A 27,667-nucleotide genomic window follows, 5' to 3' on the forward strand; every position below is an offset into this window, starting at 1 on the left:
ACAGTATAACTCACCTCAATTTTGTCATTTTTAAAGCATCATAATTTTGAGTTGTTTCCAAGGACAAGAGGATGTGGCCTAGATGATGGCAAATACAGGTGCATCTCAATAAATTAGAATGTCGTGGAAAAGTTCATTTATTTCAGTAATTCAACTCAAATTGTGAAACTCGTGTATTAAATAAATTCAATGCACACAGACTGAAGTAGTTTAAGTCTTTGGTTCTTTTAATTGTGATGATTTTGGCTCACATTTAACAAAAACCCACCAATTTACTATCTCAAAAAATTAGAATATGGTGACATGCCAATCATCTAATCAACTCAAAACACCTGCAAAGGTTTCCTGAGCCTTCAAAATGGTCTCTCAGTTTGGTTCACTAGGCTACACAATCATGGGGAAGACTGCTGATCTGACAGTTGTCCAGAAGACAATCATTGACACCCTTCACAAGGAGGGTAAGCCACACACATTCATTGCCAAAGAAGCTGGCTGTTCACAGAGTGCTGTATCCAAGCATGTTAACAGAAAGTTGAGTGGAAGGAAAAAGTGTGGAAGAAAAAGATGCACAACCAACCGAGAGAACCGCAGCCTTATGATTGTCAAGCAAAATCGATTCAAGAATTTGGGTGAACTTCACAAGGAATGGACTGAGGCTGGGGTCAAGGCATCAAGAGCCACCACACACAGACATGTCAAGGAATTTGGCTACAGTTGTCGTATTCCTCTTGTTAAGCCACTCCTGAACCACAGACAACGTCAGAGGCGTCTTACCTGGGCTAAGGAGAAGAAGAACTGGACTGTTGCCCAGTGGTCCAAAGTCCTCTTTTCAGATGAGAGCAAGTTTTGTATTTCATTTGGAAACCAAGGTCCTAGAGTCTGGAGGAAGGGTGGAGAAGCTCATAGCCCAAGTTGCTTGAACTCCAGTGTTAAGTTTCCACAGTCTGTGATGATTTGGGGTGCAATGTCATCTGCTGGTGTTGGTCCATTGTGTTTTTTGAAAACCAAAGTCACTGCACCCGTTTACCAAGACATTTTGGAGCACTTCAGGCTTCCTTCTGCTGACCAGCTTTTTAAAGATGCTGATTTCATTTTCCAGCAGGATTTGGCACATGCCCACACTGCCAAAAGCACCAAAAGTTGGTTAAATGACCATGGTGTTGGTGTGCTTGACTGGCCAGCAAACTCACCAGACCTGAACCCCATAGAGAATCTATGGGGTATTGTCAAGAGGAAAATGAGAAACAAGAGACCAAAAAATGCAGATGAGCTGAAGGCCACTGTCAAAGAAACCTGGGCTTCCATACCACCTCAGCAGTGCCACAAACTGATCACCTCCATGCCACGCCGAATTGAGGCAGTAATTAAAGCAAAAGGAGCCCCTACCAAGTATTGAGTACATATACAGTAAATGAACATACTTTCCAGAAGGCCAACAATTCACTAAAAATGGTTTTTTTTTATTGGTCTTATGATGTATTCTAATTTTTTGAGATAGTGAATTGGTGGGTTTTTGTTAAATGTGAGCCAAAATCATCACAATTAAAAGAACCAAAGACTTAAACTACTTCAGTCTGTGTGCATTGAATTTATTTAATACACGAGTTTCACAATTTGAGTTGAATTACTGAAATAAATGAACTTTTCCACAACATTCTAATTTATTGAGATGCACCTGTAGTTGTTTTTTTTCGTCAGCTTAGTCTTTTCTCTGCTTGTGTTCTACATGGTGGTTGTTCTTCCTGGATACATTCATTAGCTAACAAAATTTGATATGATGTGAGGTCCAGTTACCAGCGTGACACTAAAACAGGTAGTAGTAATGGCTACTTTTTACTTGAGTACATGTCAGAGCCCATACTTCTTTAACTTGAGTGAAAAAGTGTAGTCAGTACTTCAACTTTTACCAGAGTCTTTTTAAACATGAGTATCTGTACTTCTACTTCAGTGAAGGATGTGTATACTTTTGCCATTCTCTGAGTTTGGCAGACCATCATCAACTTTTACTGTATCGAAAATAAAAAAATGGTGTTAAATGGAAGAAAGAAAGGCATACTGGGTCAGAAGGATATGAGGGTGAGTTAATAATAACAACTATTTCTTTACAAAAAACTCTTCTATGTGTTTGTACCCCATCTAAATGTGTCAAAGCACATGGACGTCACACATCTTACCCCTTGCCAGGTGTGCCAACCCCATACAAGCTCCACAGTGGACCTGCCACAAGCCCAGAGGATGGTGATGTACAATGGGTAGAGAAGACCATGAACTGCAGCGGTCTGCACCCCCTCGACCCCTCTCATCCATGACGGGCTGCCGGAGTAGGTGAAGGCGAAGAAGAGGAGGAGGCAAGTTCTGATCAGTCCTCCAGCCCACAGCGTGATGAAGGTGTTATTGATGAAGGACGCCGACAGTTGTAGAGCACCAATGCACATCACCGCACACGCTTCAACATATAACACCAACACAGCGAATAGAGGGATGGCCATCATATCCTTCATCTCCAACTCTGTGAATTAGAAAACAGCATTTAAAACAAGCACATATTTAAAAAATCACAGATTAAATAAACTTTGCAATCAGAAAAGTAAAGAAATTTTAAATGCAGCACACAGAAGACCCTTACAAAAAAGTACATTGGCAGTACAATGATGGGATTATATGGTAACTCTATGGTACTTTGATATATACCTTGGACCATGGTACTGAATGAATACCACATTCATATATCATGGTATTTACATTCGAGTACCATGGTATCACCCAATGTCCCCCCCCAAAAAAACATGGGAACACCATGGTACCATGCCCAACAACGTGGTAATGCCATGGTACGTTTTTGTGACAGAATGTATAAATTGTACTATAATGTACTTCAAAGAATACCATGGTAGTCGCATCATGATAGTGTCTATAAAAACATGGTATTACCATGGTTCCATGTCCAAAAAAGTAATACTATGGTACTTTTTTGTAAGTAAAAATACCATACTATAGCATCCATGGTACCCAGTCCAAAAATAATGATATAGTACCATGTCCACAAAGAATGGCATTACCATGGTGGTACCATGTCCAAAAAAGTAATACAATGGTACTTTTTGTAAGTGTATTTTTAAACGACTTTCACTTTCATTCTCAAGCATATATTCATTTATGTGCAATGCTTAATTCTTTCTTAGCAATGCATTTTATACGAATTAAATCACTTTTAAAGGTAAAGCTGTATATATATATATATATATATATATATATATATATATATATATATATATATATATATATATATAAATCTTACAAAGATGTCATTAGCACACTTGGTTTAAAGGGAGTACAACTATACTATATGGGCATAATTATTGGATTCAGAGCAGTTAACGCTTGGTGTGGCGGCAAAATTATGCCTGAAATGCTCTGATGCGCTTTGACTGTCTAGCAGATGTAAGGGACCGTCTGAAAACTCCACCAACTACGCTAAAACATAGGCGATGTCCACTCATTATTCAATTGAAGTGCAAGTTATACATGAAAAAATAAATAAAATACACAGTAAAATACATTTTCACATTCAGAATGTTCTAATAACTTCCCAGAAGACATATGGACTTACTACAGGTGAGATTATTACAGTATAATCAATTACATGAGTACAATAATCAATTATTTTAGAAAAGATATTCACTAAAATTCACCAAAATGACATTTTCTCATTCTAAAGGGTGCAGTAGCTTCCTAGAGGATAGATTAATTTACTAGAGGTGAGATTATTACAGTATGACCAATTATATAAGTACAGTAATCAATTATTTTAGAAAAAATATTCACTAAAATTCACCAAAATTATATTTTCTCATTCTTTTTTTTCTTTTTTTTTTTCATGTATACCTTGCACGTCAATTGAATGAATGAGTGGACATCTGCGGGTGGAGTTTTCACTATATATATATATATACACACACACAAAACGCTTCATCTGGTGTATGTATAAGCTGTTAAAAGCTTTTATTAAATACTTGCATATGGATCATTGTAATGGAGCAAGTCTCGATCATTTTCAAAATAAAATGACCCAATGGATATCGGGCTTGTTTATAGTTAAAAGTCCCACGTTAAGTACCAGATCTTAATGTTTCTGGTTATTATTGGAGTTTTGTTTCCACAATAAAATGCTTTTGGGATTTTATTCATTTTGGACACTTGTAGCCTCAATGTCTTGTTTGTGTTCTCCAGAACAAAGAAAGTCATACACATCTGGAATGGCATGAAGGTGAGTAAATGATAAGAGAATTTTCATTTTTGGGTGAACTTTCCCTTTAACCTTAAAAGCTGCTTTAAAATATAAACTGTAAAGAAAGAAAGTAAAAAAAACTTGTACACTTAAGTGCAGTTTAGAGCCAGAGACAAACAGCCAGTCTAAGGTATTTTTGTTTTGTCCATCTCTTGTACAGGACAACTACCTTTATCTGGGTAGGATAAATGTCAAATTTGACAAACTACTTTTTCTCACTGTAAGGTTTAACCAGACATCATTGCAATATTTTGTGAACGTGAAGTATATCAGGACAGAAATGCATTATTATTGTATAATAAAACTCAATAAAATAGTGATTTATTATATACATTTTTTAAATAATATTTATAATATTCAGTATATAATATGCTGATTTAAAATATAATGCTGAATTTTATTTAATATAATAGTGTTAATAATAGTACTGTCAATAATAATAAATCATATACAAATATTAAAATATTATAGAAATAATAATACAATATTAAATATAATAAAATATAATAAGATATTATTATTAAAATAAAAAATATAAAAAATAAAAATAATATTTTAATCATATTATAGTCAAATGAGCTGGATTTCAGAAAACATGGACTATGAAATGCAGCAGTTTCAGTTTCAAGTCTGCTTTTAATTCTACAAATTACAATTACAGTTTTGGTTGGCAAAATATTTCACACTTTTTGATTGCTTGATGGTTATTCCTCAGTTCTAATGAGTATAATAAAGTCTGTCTATCTACAAAAGACAACATGCTGGGGAAAACAAAGAAACAAGGCATTTAACATGGATATTCAAGTTTGATATTATGTCTAGTTTGCACACAAGGAAAGGGAGGTATTTTTTGTGCGGCATTGTTCAATTGTCTTGTCACATTTCCTTCAACACAATTCATGCAGCACTATCATTCATAAACAGTCTTGAATAGGTCAAAATTCTGCAATAATAGTGACCTTTCAGATTCTCACACACACTCGTACACACTCACTCCTATTCTTTTCCACATAGTGGCAGGAAGTCGTCCAGATATCCGCAGTGCTTCTGAAAAAGAATAAGGGACATATTTGGGGAGGGAACCATTGAGGGTGTAGACATGAACGTTCAGACAGTCTACAGAGTATTTCTGAACTGATAACGCTGCATACATCAGAGGAAAACCACCAAGAAGACATCAGAAAGGCAGACCAGGCCTTAACTGAAAAGACACCAGGTCCTGGTCTTGGTGATTCATATTCAAGAGGACCGTGGTGTGGTGAAATATCAGGAAAGGAGCCTTAATTATTCTAAGTATTGTGCCATGCACCTGACTGTGACATTAACCTTCCTACTATGGTCAATGAGCAGATTATCTCGAGGTGAGTCAAATTCAGTTTTCTGTGCTTTAAGGAAATCTCTCAGTTGGAGAGTTAAATGTGACTGAGCTGCATTCCAAACGGTATAAACGATGCCTTCAGATGGCACATTTGAATGGAGAACAATTATGATAGCCCTGCTGTAAGGTCATTCCAAACAGAATTTAGAATCAATACAAAAACACAACTATGAGCCATATTATGAAATACTTTTCAGTTCTAAAAAGCTCTCAAAGTGGATGGTGAAGTCTTCAAATGGAACATGGCTTAGGAATGATTACTTCTGAAAAGAAGTTCTAACGACCTACCAATCGTAGCCTAAATGAGGTTAGAGAGGAATTGCTTAGAATATTAACTGTTATTATTTAAATTTGTGTTATATTATTTAAAATTATTAAAAGTTTGAACATTTCTCATCTTTAAATCTATTAAATATTACATTTGCATTTGTAAGTATAACATAAATATACAGTATATACTGTAAATATATAATATAAGAATTTTAATATAATATAGATTTATATAAAACATAAATATAATGTTATATAAACAATAAAATCATGTATGTTCCAAAAATAGTATAATGTACAGTGGGCTCCTAAAGTCTGAGAAAATCAGGGACTTTTAGGGACAATTTAAAGCAAAGGAAAGCAATGACATATAATGAAAAAGATATTTAAGATTCTGCACTTCTGTATTTCTAGGTCACTAATCAAATGCAAGCAAATTTGCTACATTGATCGTGTTAAAGGAATATTCTGGATTCAATTCAAGTTTAGCTCATTCGACTGCATTTTTGGCATAATGTTGATTACAACAAAAATATTGTTTTGACTCGTTCCTCCTTTTCTTTAAAAATAGCAAAAATTAAGGTTACAGTGATGCACTTACAATGGAAGTGAATGGGGCCAATTTTTGGAGGGTTTAAAGGCAAAAATGTGAAGCTTATAATTTTATAAAAGCACTTACATTAATTATTCTGTTAAAACTTGAGGATTATTTGAGCTTAAAGTTAAAATAGTAATTTTATGGTCGGTTGAGTGTTTTAGGGTTTATGGCGTTTTGTGTTTTGCTGGGCAAAATGCTTTTCTATTGTTCATTTGTGGCCATTATGGGTTGTTTTACTCATTTTGTTTCACACTTGCCATACCTTATTGTCTCACTCCATTACAGCCATCATCGCTACGGTAATGACCTTCAACCTTCATCCACTCCTATTCTACCCCATTTCCTGTTGCTGTCTCTGCTGGAAACGTCCTGTTTGTGTCATGCCCCTAGTTTCCTGTTTCTCCTGCAATTCAGGTCATGGATCCGCCCCCTCAGACCGGGATGATGCTTAACAGCCTTTGAACTGCTGTTTAACTACTTTTGGCTCATTTTAAAAGGACAGTTCACCAAAAAACATTCTGTCATCATTTACTCACCCTCATATAGCTACAGTCCCGTTTGACTTTTTTTCCTCCATGGAGCACAAAATGAGATGTTAGGCAGAATCTCACTTTCATTGCATCTTTTGTCCATACCTTTTTACATTTTTGTCCAAGTGAAAAGGTACTGAGTCTAACACATTGGAAAAGAAAGACATATGGGTTTGGATGAACCACACATTTTCTTGACAGTTTTCCTGAGATTCACCCATTTAAGAATTGCCACATGTATTCAGTGCGCTAATAACTATCTCTCCTTGCTTTCCCTTAAAAAGCCTCTCCGAGTGATCCCTATAGCAGCTGCATGGCAGGCAAAACATGCCAGGCCAAGTTTGCAAACGCAGTATGTGACAAGGAGTGCTCAAGTTCTGCGTGTCTGAGAGATGGATTTGACTGTCTGACAGACAGAGGCACTTGCATGTGAGAAATCATCACAGCAGACACTAATTACACATTTTAAAAATGGGAAAAAAGCATCTTTGGTAAAACTTGGAACCAGTATTAAGGCAAGACTGGGGAATGTTGTCACATGTTTTACTCCAGTGAATATTTCTCAGAGTGGGTTTATTTTTAAAAGACAGTTTCTGCATAGCCACATACTGTATCTTAAAGCCTTGGCTCTAAAAAAGTTATAGAAAAATTTTTACCGTTCTTGCCCAGAAAAAAAGATACAGTTTACTGAACACATGTTGACCTTTCGTGACAACAGTGACCCAATATTTAAAGGGATAGTTCACTCAAAAATGAAAATTCTCTCATCATTTACTCACCCTCATGCCATCCCAGATGTGTATGACTTTCTTTCTTCTGCTGAAAATAAATGATCTGCTGAAAGATTTTAAGAAGAATATTTCAGCTCTGTAGGTCCTCACAATGCAAGTGAATGGGTACCAACATTTTGAAGATCCAAAAGGATATAAAGGCAACATAAAAGTTATCTTTACAACTCCAGTGATTTAATCCATGTCTTCTGAAGCGATATGATAGGTGTGGGTGAGAAACATTCCTTTTTTACTATAAATTCTCCTCCCTGCCCAGTAGGTGGCGATATGCACGAAAAAAATTAAACTGTCAAAAATAAAAGAATGTAAAAATGAAAGTGAAGATTGATAGTAAAAAGTGACTTAAATATTGATCAGTTTCTCACCCAAAGCTATCATATTGCTTCAGAAGACATGGATTAAATCACTGGAGTTATATAGATAACTTTTATGTTGCCTTAATGTCCTTTTGGAGCTTAAAAACTTTGGTACCCATTCACTTACATTGTGAGGACCAATAGAGCTGAAATATTCTTCTAAAAATCTTTGTGTTTTACAGAAGAAAGAAAGTCATACACATCTTGGATGGCATGAGGGTAAATGTTGAGAGAATTAAAATGTTTGGGTGAAGTATCATGATAGTTAAAATTTACTTTGGAGGGGAGAATCCACAAAAAAAATAAATAAAATAAAATAAAATAAAAAAAAAGAGGGTTTTGAACTAGGTGTTTGAAACAAACATACAAAACCGCTGTTGGAGAAAACACATTTGTGCAATTGAACAATTGACTCTAAGTCTTATTGCTACTGAGACAACTTCTCTGTGTGACAACTAGCACAGTCTCCCCTATAATGCAGTATAAAGGTATACTAATTGTCTTATAATACCCATTTTAATGCATTATATTTTTCATAAATAATAGTAATTACAAATATATTTAATTACGGTTGATACTTACATTTATGTATTTGGCAGATGCTTTTATCCAAAGTGACTTACAGTGCCCTTATTACAGGGACAATCCCCCTGGAGCAACCTGGAGTTAAGTGCCTTGCTCAAGGACACAATTGTAGTGGCTGTGGGGATTGAACCAACAACCTTTTGCTTATTAGTTCAGTGCGTTAGTCCACTACGCCACCACCACTCCTCATCCTTGATTCTGATTGGTCAGTTGCAGCATTCTACAGTAATTGTTTTTAGTATCATATCCTCTAAACTGTATAATTGATCATTGTCCCAGGCAACCAATTTCCTAGCCTCTTTCTCATCACAAAATAAAATATTTTAAACTCAAATCAATATTTCATTGACCACAAAATGCTATGACTGACATTTAGAATCAAGTCTTCTAATATAATAAAGTTGTAAAATGTATAATTATAAATATCTTGTGAATGAATAGTTTGGTAACAAATTATAAATGTGATTACAATGATTCACAAGAGCATACAACTGGATTTAAAGGGATAGTTCACCCAAAAATGAAAATTATCTCATCATTTACTCACCCTCATGCCATCCCAGATGTGTATGACTTTCTTTCTTCAACAGAACACAAAGATTATTAGAAGAATATCTCAGCTCTGTAGGTCCATAAAATGCAAGTGAATGGTGATCAGACTTTTGTAGCTTCAAAAATCACATAAAGGAAACATAAAATTAATCCATATGACTCCAGTGGTTAAATCCATATCTTCAGAAGTGATATAATAGGTGTGGGTGGGAAACAGAACAATATTTAAGTACTTTTTTATTCTAAATCTACACTTTAACTTTCACTTTCAGATGTGAAAGTGAAACTAAACAGGCACCACATGTGACTTTCAGATGTAAAAGTGAAAGTGTAGATTTAGAGTAAAAAAAAAAAACATTTACATTTTGATCTGTTTCTCAACCACACCTATTATATCAAGTCAAGTGAAGTCAAGTGGCTTTATTGTCATTTCAACCATTTACAGCAGGTACAGTACACAGTGAAATGAAACAACGTTCCTCCAGGTCCATGGTGCTACATAAAAACAACACAGAACTACATGAGACTACACAGAACTAAATAAGACTGCACAGACCTACACAGGACTACATAAAGTGCTCATATGCAAACATGTGCAAACAGCGCAAGACAGTACAATAATTACTAAAACAGGACAGTAGGTACAGTAAAGGACAGTGTTGCGCCGACCAGTACACAGTTCTGGTGTGGAATAAAGTACAAAAAAAAATATATTACAACATAATAATAAATGCTGTAAAATGTAAACATAACACACTAGTTAGCAGCAAAAAATGCAGATGGTCAATACAGTATTTGTTTACGGTGTATTAACAGCAATTTAAGAAATAAATGTGCAAAAATTGCAAAGGGAGTGGAATGGTGTTCAATTGAGTATGAATGTGTGTGTGTGTGTGTGTGTGTGTGGGCAGGTTTAAATGGTTTACGAGGACTTTTTTTTAGGTTACAAACTAGTAATTACAAGGGTATTATGCTATAAATGTGGTTTATGAGGACATTTCTAGTGTCCCCATAATTCAAATCGCTTAAAAAAAAATTTAAAAAAACATACTAAACAATATTTTTTTGAAAATGTAAAAATAAAAAAAGGTTTCTGTGAGGGTTAGGTTTAGGGGTAGGTTTAGGGTTAGGGGATAGAATCTATAGTTTGTACAGTATAAAAATCATTATGTCTATGGAGAGTCCTCATAATGATAGCTGCACCAACGTGTGTGTGTGTGTGTGTGTGTGTGTGTGTGTGTATGTGGGTTGGTGTCAGTCCAGTCTCTGGGTATTGAGGAGTCTGGTGGCTTGGGGGGAAAAACTATTACACAGTCTGACTGTGAGGGCCCAAATTCTTCGGTACCTTTTGCCAGACGGCAGGAGGGTGAAGAGTTTGTGTGAGGGGTGCGTGGGGTCATCCACAATGCTGGTGGCTTTGTGGATGCAGCATGTGATGTAAATGTCTGTGATGGAGGGAAGAGAGACCCCCCGATGATCTTCTCAGCTGTCCTCACTATCCGCTGCAGGGTCTTGCGATCCGAGATGGTGCAATTCCCAAACCAGGCAATGATGCAGCTGTTCAGAATGCTCTTAATAGTCCCTCTATAGAATGAGGTGAGGATGAGGGGTGGGAGATGGGCTATTCTCAGCCTTCGCAGAAAGCTGCAGAAAAAAAAGAGACGCTGCTGGGCTTTCTTGGCTATGGAGCTGGTGTAGAGGGACCAGGTGAGGTTCTCCGCCAGTTGAACACCAAGGAATTTGGTGCTTTTGACGATCTCCATGAAGGGGCCATCGATGTTCAGTGGAGAGTGGTCACTCTGTGCTCTCCCTAAGTCAACAACCATCTCTTTTGTTTTATCCACGTTCAGAGACAGGTTGTTGGCTCTGCACCAGTTGGCCGCTGCACCTCCTCTCTGTAGGCTGACTCATCGTTATTGCTGATGAGACCCACCACGGTCATGTCATCGGCAAACTTGATGATGTGATTTGAACTGTATCTTCTGAAGATATGGATTTAACCACTGGAGTCTTTTTAGAATTCTAATATGAACATAATAATAATAATAATAATAATAATAATAATAATAAATAAATAAAACATTAAAAAAATATATACTTTCAAACAACATCATCTATTCTAGAATAAATCTTATGGACTGATGAAAAGAATGTATAGTCCCTCCCAGATGGGTTCAAAAGTCTCCAAATATCTGTAAGACCAAGATTTTTACACATCCTGTGAAGAGTCACTGTTGCTCTAGGGGGCATACACACTTTTGCTTCACTAAGATCGAGTCCATCAATAGATTGAAGTCTCCTCCCAATATTATATCATGAGGGGTGCCAGCAGCTTGCAACATCCCTTCAAGATCTACAAAAAAGCCCTGATCATCAACATTAGGTGCATAAATATTAGCCAAAATAAGATTTTGCCTCTGAATTTCTGCTAAAACTATAATGACTCTTCCTAATTTATCTTTACACTGTTTGAGACATTTGAATTGTAGATTACTTATCAGTGTAATGACTCCCCTGCTCTTACATGAGCCAGCACTAAAGCAAACATGCCCACCCCATATCCTCCCAAATTTTTCAGCTTCCTGCGAGGAAAGATGCATTTATTGAAGAAACACTATATCATATTTCTTACGTTTAAGAAAAGAAATAACCTTCCTTCTTTTTATGGGGAGCCCCAACCCATTCACAATCCACATGGAGAGAGACAATCCACTCATATTAATATTTGACATTTTGACATATTAGAAAAAAATAGATTGTATAACAAAAATAAAATTATAACGACCACATTCCAACATTAGAGCAACAATCAAATCCCAAACTTCCCCCAGAACCAAACAAACAGAAAAAAGAAAAATGTGCACTGCACATTAACCCTGCGCACGACAGCGCCAACCAACATCCATCCCTCTAAACTCAAAAAGTCCATGTACACCTTCAAGAGTCCCCGTGACAACTTTGCTGTTGGATTGCTCAAATACGGCCAATAAGCGGAAAAAAACGCAAAAAACATGTAGATTGCCACGAAGGTGTGTTCCTCCACAAAACAAACTCCAGCCGCTAGCGGAACAGGCTCAACAAAAAACAAAAAAAAGGGGACCATTCAGTTCCTCGGGCAGTCAAACAAATGTTCCGTGAGCCAGTCCATTCGGTCGTTACACGAGTGCAACACATGTCCTAATCACTCCAGTGTCCTGCAAGAAATATTCCACAAAACAAACTCCAGCCGATAGGAGGCATAATGAGCAGATTCATCCACAACTGTCCCGAAGAAATGATTCTACACAAAACAAAAGCCAGCCGCTAGGTGGAACCAACACAAAATGAAACGAAAAAGCCGCTGTTTCCTCTGACAGTCGAGTGTATGTTTAGTGAGACAGGTCCACTAGACGGCAATATGAAAATCACCAAATGGCTTACTCACTCCATTGACTTTATGAAGGTCAATGCTTGCTGTAGGCATGTAAATTCTCTACGTCCATCCTTAGTATCTACTCTCAGCTTGGCCGGAAACATCAGTGCAAAAGCGACCTTCTGTTGATGTAAGGGTTTCTTGCATTCCTTGAATCAATCACGTTTCTCTCTTGTTGAATTCGCAAAGTTTGGGAACAAGAAAATGTTGTAGTTCTTCCAAGAAAGCCTTCCTTTACTCCTCGCCTCGCATAACACAAGATATTTATCGGATGATCTCAGAAATTTGGCCAGAATTGATTGGGGCCTTTCTCCCTCCATGGATCTCCGAACTAGGACCCTGTGAGCTCGCTCGATTTCCAGCTTATGGCCTGTAATGTCGAGCAGACTCATCCAGGAATTTCACCATATCTCAGCCTTCCTCGTTCTCAGAAATTCTAACAATACGGACGTTGTTTCGCCGATTATGATTCTCAAGGTCTTCCAACTTTTCCCAGATGCACTGCAAATCTGCTTTGGTCACTAGCAGATTAGCAGCTAATTCCCTCTCCGATGACTCCAGATAATCGATCCATCTCTCGGCGTCCGACAATCTTGTAACCAACTCTGAGAATTTCGCCTCCATGGAAGTGATCGATCGACGTATTACGGCAAGGTCCTCCAAGTCTGCAACAACTTTCGTCAGCATTGCCGACACATTCATCAATTCACGCCGGATTTCTTTCAGTTCACCTTCCGAACTGAGTCCGGGGCTTCCGGCCTGCCGCTGAGGGGAATCAGCCCGAGCACGTAAGTGTCTTTTAATATCTCCAGAGCCCGAGGATTTTGAATTCCTTGACATATTGTCTTCCCAAAACAATTAAGGATCAGGGTGTATCGAATCTCACCGGATTGTGACACAAAAATTATTAAAACTAGCAAAGTGCGCAGAGCTCGCCGTTCACATATCCGACCCTTGTATGGCACCCATGAGACTCCCCTAAATTACTTCTATGTTTCCTTTACGTGGTTTTTGGAGCTACAAAGGTCTGATTACCATTCACTTGCATTGTATGGACCTACAGAACTGAGAAATTATTTTAAAAATCTTTGTTTGTGTTGTGCTGAAGAAAGAAAGTCATACACATCTGGCATGGCATGAGGGTGAGTAAATGATGAGAGAATCTTCATTTTTGGGTAAACTATCCCTTTAAGGTGCATTATGTGGTGCATTGTGAAGTCATGGCAATATAATAAAAACCTTTATAATGAATTACATGTACAGGCATCAAGTAAAATGTTGCTGTATAATCTTTTGCTAACCAAAATTTAAAATGATCTACTCATTTACTCACCCTCATGTTGTTCCAAACCCATCTAACTATGTTTTTCTCTCAGTGCAGGATATATTCAGTACTGCCGGAATCACTATGACAACAGTCACTGCGATCAGGGCTGCAACACTGCCCCCTGTGGATGGGATGGCTCGGACTGCTACAGGAACCAGTACCCCATCTGGGCAAAAGGGACACTCATTTTACACACTAGAATTCCATTCCAGAGGGGTCCATTCCAGAACAGCTCTATTTTATGGGCTTTAAGCACTGTCCTTCAGACCAGTGTTAAACTCAGAGGCATGGCACCTTTCCATACCAACAAAGACCTTCTTACAGTAGATACTCGACAGCTCGCTGACCTGTACACTCAAAAACCATCCTATGACAGTGAAGGGCAAGTGATATTGTCTTATTTTGTTTTTTTTAAAGAGGCCACATCCTATACCTTTGTAGCTTTTCATTTATTAAATTCACAGATAGCCAAGGTTTCTGTGGATTTCTGAATAAGCCATTATTGCATTAAGGTTTTTAAAAAATGGTTTTGGTTGTGAATGTCAGAGTATGCCTACATAATATCATCAGTCTAATTTAATAGTGCATTGTTTTTGTTGTGACTATAGTAGATATCATGACTGCATCATGACTGTGTGGCCGTAATTTTCTTTTTAATAAATATTTTTTTTCTGTACACAGATCAGTGTTATTCCTGCAGTTGGACAACAGACCATGCTCCCGTCTTCCCTCCACCTGTTTCCAGTATTCCATTGAAGCTGCACACTTCCTGCGTGCCATGCTGTCACAGAATCATGCCACATTTCCCATGATCACAGAAATCCAGGCAGCTGTAATCAGTATGCGGGGAGTTGATGAGGAAATAGGAGTCAGAGAGGAGGTGAAACTCCCAAACGAGAAACACAACGGTATATTTTCATCATACTTCGCCAAAACATATGTACAGGGGTCCCAAAAACTTTTTGGACTCTTAAAGGAATACACTAAAAAAATATTTTAGCCTATTTAGATTTACACATTTAAATTTCTTAACAAAATTCCATCAAATTGAATCGTGAAATGTTTGACAAATTAAATTAATAAAACTTAAAATATTTAGATTTAAATTTTTATTTCATTAAAGATTTCTCAATTCAAATGGATGAAATTTTGTTACGAAATTTAAGTGTAAATCTTAAAATAATTTTTTTGTGTAGTTCAGCCAAAAATGACATTTCTGTCATTATTTGCCCACTATTTACCGAAACTGCAAAGCTCCAAAAAGAAGTAAAAAAAATAAATAAATAAAATTAAAAGGTTGTTCATTCGACATGTGTGCTATATTCCAAGTTTTCTGAAGTCATATGATAGCTTTCTGTAAAAAAACAGGCCAAATGTAAGTCCCAAATCACTAATGATTCATTGTTCACAGCTCTCAAATCTCATTTGCATTTGTTTTCACATTCAAAAGTGGCGCGTTAATGTGTCGCGTCAAGTTTGCAGTCATTGATGATGAACTATTCCTTGATGTCTGTTCTGAGAAGAGCTTTAGCATCTAAAACAGTAAAAGATGTTTTTTTTCTTATATTTACGAGCATTATTTAGAATCTGAATGTAATAGTTTTGTTTACGAAGCCTCCCCTACCTGGATGTGGCCTGTGGTTGGTGTGGTGACTGGACTGGCAGTGGCGGTGATTATTGCAGTGGTGTTCCTGTGGTTAAAGAGAAGACGACAGCGGCGAAAGTGTGGAGAGCGAGTTCGTCACAGGTCAACGGTAACAGACAGCAATAATGGCAGCAAGGCCTGGATGCAGCGCGCTGACCACCAGGAGAAAAGAGGAAGAGAGAAAGACAGAAATGGGATAAAGAAAAAGATGAAAGGAAAAGAGTTGGGAAAAAGACGTAAAGAACCCGTTGGCGAGGATGCAGTTCGTATGCGGTGAGTGAGACTGTTCATAGAAAGGACCATGATGTGCTGATTTTATCATTAACCAAAACTAAAATGAAAACTAAACATTGACTACTGTAAAACTATGATAATCTAAACAAAATGTAAATCATTTCTGTCATTTATTTATTTGTTTATTTTCAAAACTTACAAATATCCCACGTTTGCATTATTTCCACCACGCCAAACTATTTTGCTCCAACAAAGTTTTTTCAAAAGTTAGTGTACTTGTTAACCAAGTGGACAAAAGTGTCAGCAAAGAGCATGTTTAAATAAAACATGGTAAATATTACTTGAATATTTTTATCAGGTGTCATTTCCAGTCCAGCTGTAATGTTGCCAAATTATGCAAAAAGTGTGAAAATATTTTTAATTGTATGTATTTAGGATACATAAACTGCTAGCTATGAAATTAGCCTTAGCAAGACAAAGTAGTTGGCCGTTTTATTTCAAAAACATTAAAAATGTCATTCCCATCAGCGTTATTTCAACCACAATACAGAATTTGTGATGTGCTGGAAATGACGCTGTGGTGGGAATTTCATGACTCTCAGAAAAAAGAAATGACAAAAAAAAAAATGACTTAAATCTCCTGTGATGCATAAACATACAGTATACTGTTGGACATTGTTAGTAGACAAATAGAAAAAAAAAATAAAAGTGTGAAAAAGGTTTTAACGAGACTACTTTCTAGAAGACAATGCTAAAAGTGCCCAAAGTTGGGTTTGTCACCCACAAACTTTTGTTTCAGTTCTAGAAAGTATAGTTGGAATAGTTCAAACTGCTAAAATGCTTAAAATGTGATTATCTTGGACTGAGCTCATAGCAACATGCTAACAGCAAACTCGATTGCTGTATGCCTATGTTGACAAGAGCTTCTTGTGTTAAAGAAAGCAACAAATACAACAGAACGCAGGTGTCTTGAGAAATTAAAGTTCTTTTCAACTTAACACATCGTCTAAAAAACACTGCACTCCTGTGCAAGATGCTGAAAAACAGCGAGGTGCGACACAATGCTCAAAGATGTCCGTCTAGCATATGTATACATAGAAGTTAAGATGGACGCAAAAACGTGTTTTGTGTGAACTGCCCTTTAGAAGGCATCTGCCTGAAGGCAGTAAGTAGCGAGGCAGTTCACTTTTGGAACAGAGCCCTTGAGTTGCTCAAATGCTTTTGAAGAGTGAGGAAACAGCACTAATGGGTAAAGAACTGACCATGTCTTCTACACTATTAATAGGCCCCACAGGAAGGAACTGGACATCGGAAGTGACACAGATGTGACCCAAAGTTCTATGGAGGACATCAACAGGACAATCTGTGACCACAGATCACCAGACCAAAAACACTTCCAGACCAACCACCAGCAACCCCGCATGCTAGGTGAAATCTGTACCTACTTCAGTGAGGAGGAATACTAGCTTACTGAATACTGAATAGTGTATATACTGGATACTGTCTACTATTTTGTAAAACTAGTAAGTGAAGCAGTATGCAATGATAAATGGCACAGTTGTATGCTAGATTATTTGCCGCATGACCTCATCCCATTTCATGTGAGCAGCATTCAGTAATCATCTTTGAAATACCGTAAATATGGTTGCTTTGTATTATTAATTCAATTTTGTGTTGAAATGTCATAACATTTGGCAGTCCAATCAAATGATGAGTCAAGAAAGAGATGTTAGAAATAGCGGCTGATATAACTTTCAGGTAATTCGTCAAACTGGAAATGGAAGTGTATGTTATTCTAAACATAGCCTTTGAAATTCCTTCAGAAGTAGTACACTTTGGCATACTGTTTCATATGATATGAGACACGCTCATTCTCATATTGCATATTATTTAGAATGGATAGTATGAGAATTCAGACATGGCCACTGTACTTTTAATGTTTTATTCTCACCTGTAGCTCCCCCTAGAGGATGGGAGAGGAATGCTGTTCCTACACCTCAAAGACCACCTAGAAATGTTAGTTTTCCTGATTTACATCCTTTTAACATTCAGTCTATGTAGAAAAAACATATTATATTATATGGTTAAGTTTAATATGTTCTCAGGGAAATATAATTTAATTGTGAGTATTCATCGCTACATGCTGTATTGTTCTGCATGTGATGACAAAACTTGGATTTGATCTGTTATTTGGCTCTGTAGAGCTAATCATGTGTTCTGTTCTGTCTTAGACTGCTCCAGTGCAGTGGTGCGGTCCAGATGGATCGGTCGTGCTGATCCGAGCTGTCAGGAGTGGCCTTGACCGAGTGGTTCTGGAGCTCCTGAGAGCCGGAGTCCCAGTTAATAACACTGACCATACGGGTAAGAGATACTTTAACAATCCCTGATCGTTTCTAATGCATGTGGACTGAGTTCCCCCAATCAATGTGGTCTTCAAGAATACAGTACATTAAGGGAATGGTTCACCAAAAAAAGAAAATTCAAAAACTCACCATCACGTCGCTCCATACATAATGCATTTGACATTGGTTCTTGCTTGTGTTGTACAGTTTGAATATGCTCAATGGAGAATGAAATATGAGAGGCGCAATGGAGGGGAAGATTTTCATTAAAGAGCAAATTAAATTTAAAACTTTAATTTTCAGATTTCAAATGTCACACTTAATTTTTGCTGTGATAAATGGTATGGTTAAAGGTTGCCTGTCAATTGCCTATCAATTCGTGAAGGTAACTTGTATTCCAGGAAAATAAATAGTGATTATGGGAAATAATATACTGTATATGCATATATAATATATATATAAAAAGGGAGAATGAGAAGGCAACTGGTGATGGCTGTGACCAGACATAGTTCCGAATGTAAATTCTGACAGGATGAGCCACATTAGATACTTGTTGTAAAAGAGTAAAATAAGAAATACTGTATACTTTATAAAATATATACAGTACTGTGCAAAAGTCTTAGGCACATGAGATGTTTCACAAAAGCATTTGTCTTAAGATGGTTATTTATATCTTCAGCTTTAGTGTGTCAATAGGAAATATAAATGTTAGACTCCCAAACATAACTTTTGCAAATAGAAAAGATTAGAACAGAAGAACAGGGAGCCATGCAACAGATGTCATGATCCCCACAAAGCATTATTTCTGTCTGAGATTACATACAGAGACAGAAGCAATTGAGACAGCCTAAACAGATAGAAGAGCTGTGGCAAATTCTCCAAGAAGCTTGAAACATCCTATCTACCAACAACCAAGAAAAACTGTGTCCAGGTGTGCCTAGGAGAACTGGGGCTGTTTTAAAGGCAAAGGTGGTCACACTGAATATTTAGCTTTTTTATGTTTACTGGACTTTGCATAACATTAAGTGATAAATGAAAACTATTTATGTCATTATTTTTGAAGACATCTTCACTATGCAACATTTTACAACAACGTTTAAGTGCCTAAAACTTTTGCACAGTACTGTATTTTACACATATATTGTAAAATAGTATGTACTCATGTTATGGGCTGGGTGGCTAAGGGTGTCACAGAATGGGTTAGAGAGACGAGGACTCAAGCACAGAATTAGGATAGGCTTAATTAGAATAAATAAATAAATAAATAAAAACACAGCACCACCACACACACCATAGGGGAGAAACAAACATCCCAAAAACAGACTGGAACAGGGCAAGCTGGGCTGGGGAAGGGAGAGTCTCACAGAACAGGATTCTCCAGAAACCTGCGGCACAGACAGAACAACCGACCGACTGACTGACACAAACAAACAAAGTGGGAGAACATCCACATGAACATTTGACACAAACTGGCACAGAACAGAAAACATGGGTTATTAAAAGGAGATTAAATAGGGAAGGAAATCAGGAGGGTAACGAGGGAAGGCAGGTGAGGCAAATGAACTAATAACAAAGGTAAAAAGGGGGCAGGGCAGTGCGGCGATCACTGGACAGACGTCAGGCATGTAGGCGGTCTCTGGAGAAGGGTCAGACAGGGCAGTGGCGGCGGCCGCTGGACAAAGGTAAGGCAGGCTTGGGAGAGCAAAACTGCAGGCGAAGGGTCAGAACGGTCCGATTTGGCAGCGACCACCGGGAACAGGACAGGTCCATCGATGGCCTCGAGCTCCTACGGCTCCTGACATTTAGCAGGGGGCTCCTCCGCCTACTGGCGGTCAGCAGCGGGCTCCTCTGCCTCCTGGCGTTCAGCTGCTAGAAAAGAGCCAGTACCTTTCTTCCTCTCTCCATCTTGGCGAATGGGTCATCGGAGGGCTGGGGATCTGGCTAACCAAGGGTAGGAGAGTCTACCTGGGGAGCTCCTCTTGGAATGGGAGTTCGGGCTCCCCACAATGGAAAATGTGGTAGACTAAGTCCCAAAACTCCAGATTCCCCAGCTTCTCCATCTCCCACTGGCTAAGAGGCTGATTGAGGCATGTGTTAAAAACCTCTTTAAGGTAAGCCTCAGAAGGTAGTTCTGCTTGTCCACTGTGATAAGAAAATTGCAGGCAAGGTCCCTCAATCAGCCTTCCCCTGATGGACCTCACGGAGGTGGACGAGCTGGGCCATACCCCACTGGATGGAATACTTGGTGGTGGGAGATGGAGAAAAGAAAGCTGCCCATCCTTTCCGCCGAGTCCTCTATTGGCCAGTCCGTTCTGTCACTGAATGGGTTAGAGAGGCGATGACTCAAGTGCATAATTAGGATGGGCCTAATTAGAATACATTTTTTTTTTTTTTTTTTTTAATCGGCAAAAACCACCCCGTAGGGGAGAAACAAACATCCCAAAAACAGACTGGAACAGGGCAGGCTGGGCTGGGGAAGGGAGAGTCTCATAGACCAGGCTCAGAACAGGATCTGCCAGAAACCTGTGGCACAGACAGACAGACCAAACCAACCAAACCAACCAACCAAACCAACCAAACCAACCAACCCAACCAACCCAACCCAACCAAACCAACCAAACCAACCAAACCAAACCAAACCAAACCAAACCAAACCAAACCAGGAGATCATCCACATGAACATTTGACAATCAACAACAAACTGACACATAACAGAAAACACAAGGAGATTAAATAGGGAAGGAAATCAGGAGGGTAACGAGGGAAGGCAGGTGAGGCAAATGAACTAATAAAAAGGTAACAAGAAGGCAGGGCCAAGACGTGAGACAAGAGAGCACATGGCAAACAATCCTGACGGAAGCCATGTGCTCACACTAAACACAAATGACAAGACAGATGAGCACATGGAGAACAAACACAATTATGAGCCATGTGCTCAACACAAACACAGAACATGTATGTCAGGATCCCATCACCAACCAATAAACACGACTGACCAAGGTGACAGGATCCTGACAAAGGGTGCCACTTATGTAACAATGTCATACTTGCTTAAAATATTACAGGCTCTAATTACCTTTTTACATTTACATTTATTTAAAACCTTACAATATTGTTTAAAATCATTTAAAAAGTGAAAAAAATTTGGTTTGGAGCCTGACCGTTTCATTTTATGAATGTGAAACTTACCCATTAATATTAACAATTGTATGAGATATGCTTTGTCTTTATCTATACCATGGTCATTAAAGTATATAATTATTTCAGTTCCAATCAACTGTAAAACAATATTCTAAACAAATTCTTCCTAATTAAGCTCTCCATATCAATCCAAAATGTTTTCGTATGTATACAATGAAAAAATAAGTGAAAAATGATTTCCTTGTAATTTTTACGGAAGCACGTTTTACTGCGAGCTGGAGGATATGTGATGTATAGTGATTAAATTATTATACATATAATATATACAATGAATATGAAGATTCAGATAATTAAATTACATAAAATTTTTGTGACAGACAAGTAAAGCATTAATTAGGCAACACAAAAAGTTGCTTTAGAAGGCAATATATTGTTTATTTTCATATCACTAAACATAAGCCTTTCATTGGCCTACAGTCCAGCAATCCATTTTGCAACTGAATTCATCAATCTATCTGAGATCAATTTATTACAAGGGCTTTTCAAATATGTATTTATGTACACATGTGTCCGATGGATGCTTTTTGACCTTCTCACTTTGGTTGCATTGCACCATTAAACAGCAGTTTTAGGAAGCTGTGTCAAGTTAAACATCATTTGAAAACATATCTTGAGACCCCTGCATTCGGAGTTGCGCTCTGTCCAGCTGTGATTTGTTGCCTATGCAGCTGGAGTTTTGCTTACTGTACCCTGCTGAAAACAGGTGGTACTTTAAGCTTGAAGTACCGATTGTAGGGAAAATCCATATATATACTGTAAATACTGTATTTATATACTATATACACTGGCGGCCAAAAGTTTGGAATAATATACAGATTTTGCTGTTTCGGAAGGAAATTTGTACTTAAAGTCACCAAAATGGCATTTAACTGATCACAAAGTACAGTCAGGACATTACTGATGTAAAAAACAGCACCATCACTATTTGAAAAAAGTCATTTTTGATCAAATCTAGACAGCAGCCATCACTCCAACACCTTATCCTTGAGTAATCATGCTAAATATGCTAATTTGGTTCTAGAAAATCACTTGCCATTATATCAAACACAGCTGAAAGCTATTTGGTTTTCGTCAAATGAAGCTTAACATTGTGTTTGTGTTTGTTTTTGAGTTGCCACAGTATGCAATAGACTGGCATGTCTTAAGGTCAATATTAGGTCAAAAATGGCAAAAAAGAAACAGCTTTCTCTAGAAACTCATCAGTCAGTCATTGTTTTGAGTAATGAAGGCTTGAAATTGCCAAAAAACTGAAGATTTTCATTCAAAGACAAAGGACAACTGGCTCTAACAAGGACAGAAAGAGATGTGGAAGGCCAGATGTACAACTAAACAAGAGGATAAGTACATCAGAGTCTCTAGTTTGAGAAATAGACGCCTCACATGTCCTCAGCTGACAGCTTCATTGAATTCTACCCGCTCAACACCAGTTTCATGTACAACAGTAAAGAGAAGACTCAGGGGTGCAGGCCTTATGGGAAGAATTGCAAAGAAAAAGCCACTTTTGAAACAGAAGAACAAAAAGAAAAGGTTAGAGTGGGCAAAGAAACACAGACATTGGACAACAGATAATTGGAAAAGAGTGTTATGGATCTTAACCCCATTGAGCTTTTGTGGGATCAGCTAGACTGTAAGGTGCGTGAGAAGTGCCCGACAAGACAGCCACATCTATGGCAAGAGCTGCAGGAAGTGTGGGGTGAAATGTCACCTGAGTATCTGGACAAACTGACAGCTAGAATGCCAAGGATCTGCAAAGCTGTCATTACTGCACGTGGAGGATTTTTTGATGTTCTGAATTTTTTTTTTCAAATTGTAATAGTAATTTTTCACGTTATTAATGTCCTGACTATACGTTGTGATCAGTTGAATGCCACTTTAGTGAATAAAAGTAACAGTTTCTTTCCATAAGAGCAAACTCTATACATTATTCCAAACTTTTGGCTGCCAGTGTATATAATTATTGGAGCTTGGCGATGTGGTCACTAATTTGAATTGTTGTTTTATGGAGCAGTGTGAAGACTCTACAAAAAGTCTCCTTTTGACTTCCACAGAAAATATATCAGCATATTGGTTTGGAACGACATGAGGGTGAATAAATAATGCCAGAATTTTCTTTTTTGGGAAAACTACAGTATTTCTTTGAACATACTCACCTTTCTGGTCCTCCAGAAAACATGTATTACTCATTTTGAGTACAGTGTACAGTAATTATGTGCACAATATTTGTGAGTGCCAATGATTGAGGCAGTTTTTGGACGTTGTTGTTTCCTTTGCAGTTGGGGAGTAATGTATTTTGCCCTTTCTCATTTTCCCTTTGTCTCCTCCTCTCCTGTACTCCCCACTGCCACCCTCCTGACCTCACTCCAGCTCTCCTCATCAACACGTCCGATTCAGAACAGAGTTAATGTGCTGTAGTGCCCGGGCAATGTGGAAATAATGTATTAACCTTCCATGCTTCTGTTTCTCTCTCATAAATTTCTCTCTTTCATGGTCACAATCATTGGCTTTCTGTTTCCCCTTCTCATAACACATTCCTGGATGCTCTCACTTCATTTTTTGGTTTCATTCTCTATTTCGTGACCCCACAACACTCCATTTCCTGGTCACACTTTCTCTGTTTGATTAATTGCTTCTTGCATCTATTCTCCTTCTTTCTCTCGCTCTCACATTCTTTTGATCCAGGGAGATCTGCCCTCCACTGGGCATGCTCAGTAAATCACCTCCCATTGACAAGGACTCTCATTCGCTACGGTGCTGCAGTGGACTTGCAGGAGCATAAGGTAAGATACGTTAGTCTTACATTCTGTACATAACTAATACATCCCGGGGTGGGCGGTATGATATAGTTATTTTTAGCTTACATTAATTTCTTTGTTAAAACACATGTATAATTTGAGCTGTAACGTTGATTACATTGTCATTTTTACAGTCGTTTTAAGGTTTTACTGAGGTTGCTGACAAAGTTGTAAAATTGGCTATAACTTTACACAGAAAAGGTTAGCAAGTGGTTTTATCACACTAAAATCACGTTAACACACATATTGTCTATGTCTTGTGGTGGCTATACTTTTTTGATTTTTTAAAGAATTTTCAATCAACATTATGCCACAAATGCTTGAGCTTAACTTGTATTGAACCTGGAATATTCATTTAAGTTTGTTGTAAAGAAGTCTATATACAGACACCCAGGGGCGTAGATTCCAGGGGGGATGTGGGGGAGGTAACCCCCTCAATAATCAAAACAAGCAAGTACAACCCCCCCATTATTTATACCATGATCAATGGAAACATGGATAAATGCTTCACGCTGCAACCCCCCCAATGTTCAAGCCAAATCTACGCCCTTGCAGACATCTATGGACACAGGTGTGCGGCGTTCACAATTAACACGTTTTTGTGTCTGGCTGTGCTGTTTTTAAAATGGTTTTCTATAAAACGTCTTTGATAATTGTGGCACTCTAGCTTTTTTTTAACCCCTGGGGGCCGTTCACACCGAACACGTATTTGCGTCCGTCTGCGCTGTTTTACAAAAGTTTTATTACGCAAACAACTTTGACTGCTGCGATGCTCCAGCTTTTTTATCGTACGCTCAAACGCATTTTTAAATGACTTATTTTTAAAAGTTGCTGTTCTTTCTTAACACCGCATAAAAAAAAAAAGCACCAGACCTGCGGAACAGGCAGCCGGAACTATTTTCAACTACCATTTAACTTTATTTTGTGGCAATTTCCCAAGAAGTGACTATTTTGTTTCCTTGAACACGTGGAATGAAAACTCGGCTTTATTCGCAAAATGTTTTGTGATATTCTGACTTTTGCATAAATGAAATTTGCAACTTTGATAGAAGCATTGCTATTAACTTCTGTCTAGCGCATGTTTACATAAAAAAGCAATTGGAAAACAGCACAGATGGACACAAAAACTTGTTTTGTGTGAACTGCCCCTTATTCAGCTTCGCATTGTGACTAACAACACTACGGAATAACATGGTCATACTCATCAATATCTCTACCGGTTAATACATTTTTACCATTGCACGGTAAATACCATCATACTGCCCAGCATGGCTGGGTCTAAGGGGGAGTGCTAGAAGGGGCACTGCCTCCCTAGATTTTCCTTGTGCCTCCCCAGTAACTTCTGACATTCCTGGTCCAATAAATAGACAACCACTTGCCCATCATAACTATCAACATACCCCCCACCCACCCCCCGCATCGTAGTACCGGCCCTGCCACCCAGCCCTTCTATGAATTAATCATCATAATCCACCATTGATAGTCATGTACAAGGGAGTAGATTTGGATTGAACATTGAGGGGGATGCAGCGTGAAGCATTTTCATTGATCATAGTATAACCCCCCCGCCCGCCCCCCACCCCCCATTCCCCCTGGAATCTATGCCCCTGGTCACGTAGAATTAAAAAAACTATCTTTTCCTATAGGGTGAAACAGCTTTGTTTCTCTCAGCTCTCCATGGTTGCTATGATACGGCACGATTCCTCCTCCTTAATGGGGCCAATCAAGAGCTGTCTGACTGCAAAGGGCGGCGGCCACTGGATGTAGCTCGGGAGGGCTTACATCACCAAGTCCTCGAGCTCTTATTGGCTCACAGAGTTCAGAGGGGGCAGGTTCCTCTAGATCCAGCCACTGAGATGCTTTGGGACGATCGTGCTTATGTGTATTCACCGTGGGTCGCCTCGCCTCCACCTTTACCTGGAAGAAGTGCCTCTTTTTCAGGGGTCATAGGTCCCAGAGGGATGGCATCACCTCCACCTAGGTGAGTGAACACCACTTCATTTACTGTCATTTGAAAATGAGTTTTGCTTGGCCAACCATTATGCTTATATTTTGAATTTGTGTGCATGTTCGGAATGCTAGTGTATTGTTTACTGCATACTGCACTTACTAAGTTTTAAAAATAGTATGTAAAACAGCATGCAGTATGCAAAATCACGTACAGATTCACACGGTAGTTGTGCTCAGATTCAGACTGGAATACTAGCATACTACGTGCAAAAAACTGTCCAGTATACAGTATATTGTACACTGAATATTATATTATGCTCATGATGTTGCATGTTCATTTTTAGCAATTGGCATGCAATTATCCTCTTGGAAATAAAAATGGATGTTGGTTAGTTTGCATTATTAATCCAATTTTGTTAAAATAACCTTGGGCGATATTCCACACAGTGGGATCTGGATGTATACTGTGCATTTTAACCAGTGTAGTAGGGTATCTGTGTATAGGCTACAGAAAATGTTCTTCCTGTGCACAATAAGCATACTGCATACTTAAAAAGTAGTATGCATAGTATGGTGATCCATATCAAACTCACATTTTGTTCTCAACAGTGATTGGCAGATGGGCAGAGCACAATGCTCCTCCCCCCAGAACTGGCGTCCAGCACCCAACCAATCAGCGACAGCATTGGTAAGCCCCAGGATTCATGGCCGGCCATCTCGGCCTATCAGTACTCTTCAGGAAGTGACATCAGAGGTGGAGGACATGGAGAGGGAGATGACCCAGGATGTTACTCGAGCGGCAACACCTCACTTCCTGTCTCCTCATCCAGCACCTCGACAGCGCTCGTTCTCTTGTACTCAGCATGCGCTGAACCGTCGCTCCAGTGGCAACCAATCAGAGCTGTCCGTTGCCACAGCAGCAGAGAAAATAGCCAATGAGCATGTTGAAATAGTGGTTGTGCCCCACCCTAAAGAAATGCCCAGCCAATCAGAAAGTAAAAACACAGGAATTGGGCCGAATGCAGCCCAGTTTGACTCTGAGAGAGAGAATACTAGGAACTGCAATTCTAAAATCCAGAATGAGAGAATCAATAATGAGTCCAGCATCTCTATCCAAACCTGCATGTGAGAGAGGATTTTGAAGAATCTTTATGCAGCTCCTTTCCATACTAAAAAGGTTAAAAATGGGACAAAAACACCAAAAAAAAAAAAAATGTTTATTCAAGTCTTCTAATGTGGTAGCTTTGTTAGAGGAAGAGACACTGCAAATAGTGTTTCATTTTTTGGGTGAACAATTTCTTGAAGTTATATTCAATCTCATATAAACATTTGCTACAATTGCTGTAACAAAAACATAACTGTTGTTCACAATTTGTTTGCAATACAGTTTTTTTTTATTTTATTTTTTTTACTATT

The 27,667-nt window shown here is 38.3% G+C and overlaps 2 protein-coding genes across 9 annotated transcripts in view; one reads left to right on the forward strand and one right to left on the reverse strand.

Annotated features, from left to right (window-relative positions):
* Positions 1-2,701, reverse strand: part of LOC127453367 (antigen peptide transporter 1-like) — a 28,310-nt gene extending 25,609 nt beyond the window's left edge. The window contains exons 1-2 of the mRNA XM_051719698.1: positions 2,692-2,701; positions 2,175-2,509 (exon numbers count right to left, since the gene is read on the reverse strand). Of these exons, the coding sequence (XP_051575658.1) occupies positions 2,175-2,509; positions 2,692-2,701 (345 nt within the window). The remainder of the gene's footprint in view (positions 1-2,174; positions 2,510-2,691) is intronic.
* A 2,666-nt stretch (positions 2,702-5,367) lies between these two features.
* LOC127453100 (neurogenic locus notch homolog protein 1-like) lies at positions 5,368-27,606 on the forward strand. Of its 8 annotated transcripts, XM_051719194.1 has the most exons (12): positions 5,369-5,649; positions 6,820-7,197; positions 7,349-7,493; positions 14,137-14,469; positions 14,769-14,995; positions 15,702-16,005; positions 17,252-17,415; positions 17,924-17,982; positions 18,198-18,327; positions 24,189-24,286; positions 25,948-26,282; positions 26,861-27,606. In XM_051719194.1, the coding sequence occupies exons 3-12, from the start codon at positions 7,378-7,380 to the stop codon at positions 27,378-27,380; spliced, it is 2,286 nt and encodes a 761-aa protein (XP_051575154.1). In that variant the 5' UTR covers positions 5,369-5,649; positions 6,820-7,197; positions 7,349-7,377; the 3' UTR covers positions 27,381-27,606. The 8 variants fall into 8 exon arrangements, with proteins under 8 accessions (XP_051575151.1, XP_051575154.1, XP_051575153.1 ...); XM_051719191.1 differs by lacking the exon at positions 6,820-7,197 and having other exon boundaries at positions 5,368-5,649; XM_051719193.1 differs by having other exon boundaries at positions 6,820-7,493.
* Positions 27,607-27,667: the final 61 nt, after the last annotated feature.

This window comes from Myxocyprinus asiaticus, chromosome 15, assembly GCF_019703515.2.
Source record: "Myxocyprinus asiaticus isolate MX2 ecotype Aquarium Trade chromosome 15, UBuf_Myxa_2, whole genome shotgun sequence".
NCBI lineage: Eukaryota > Metazoa > Chordata > Actinopteri > Cypriniformes > Catostomidae > Myxocyprinus > Myxocyprinus asiaticus.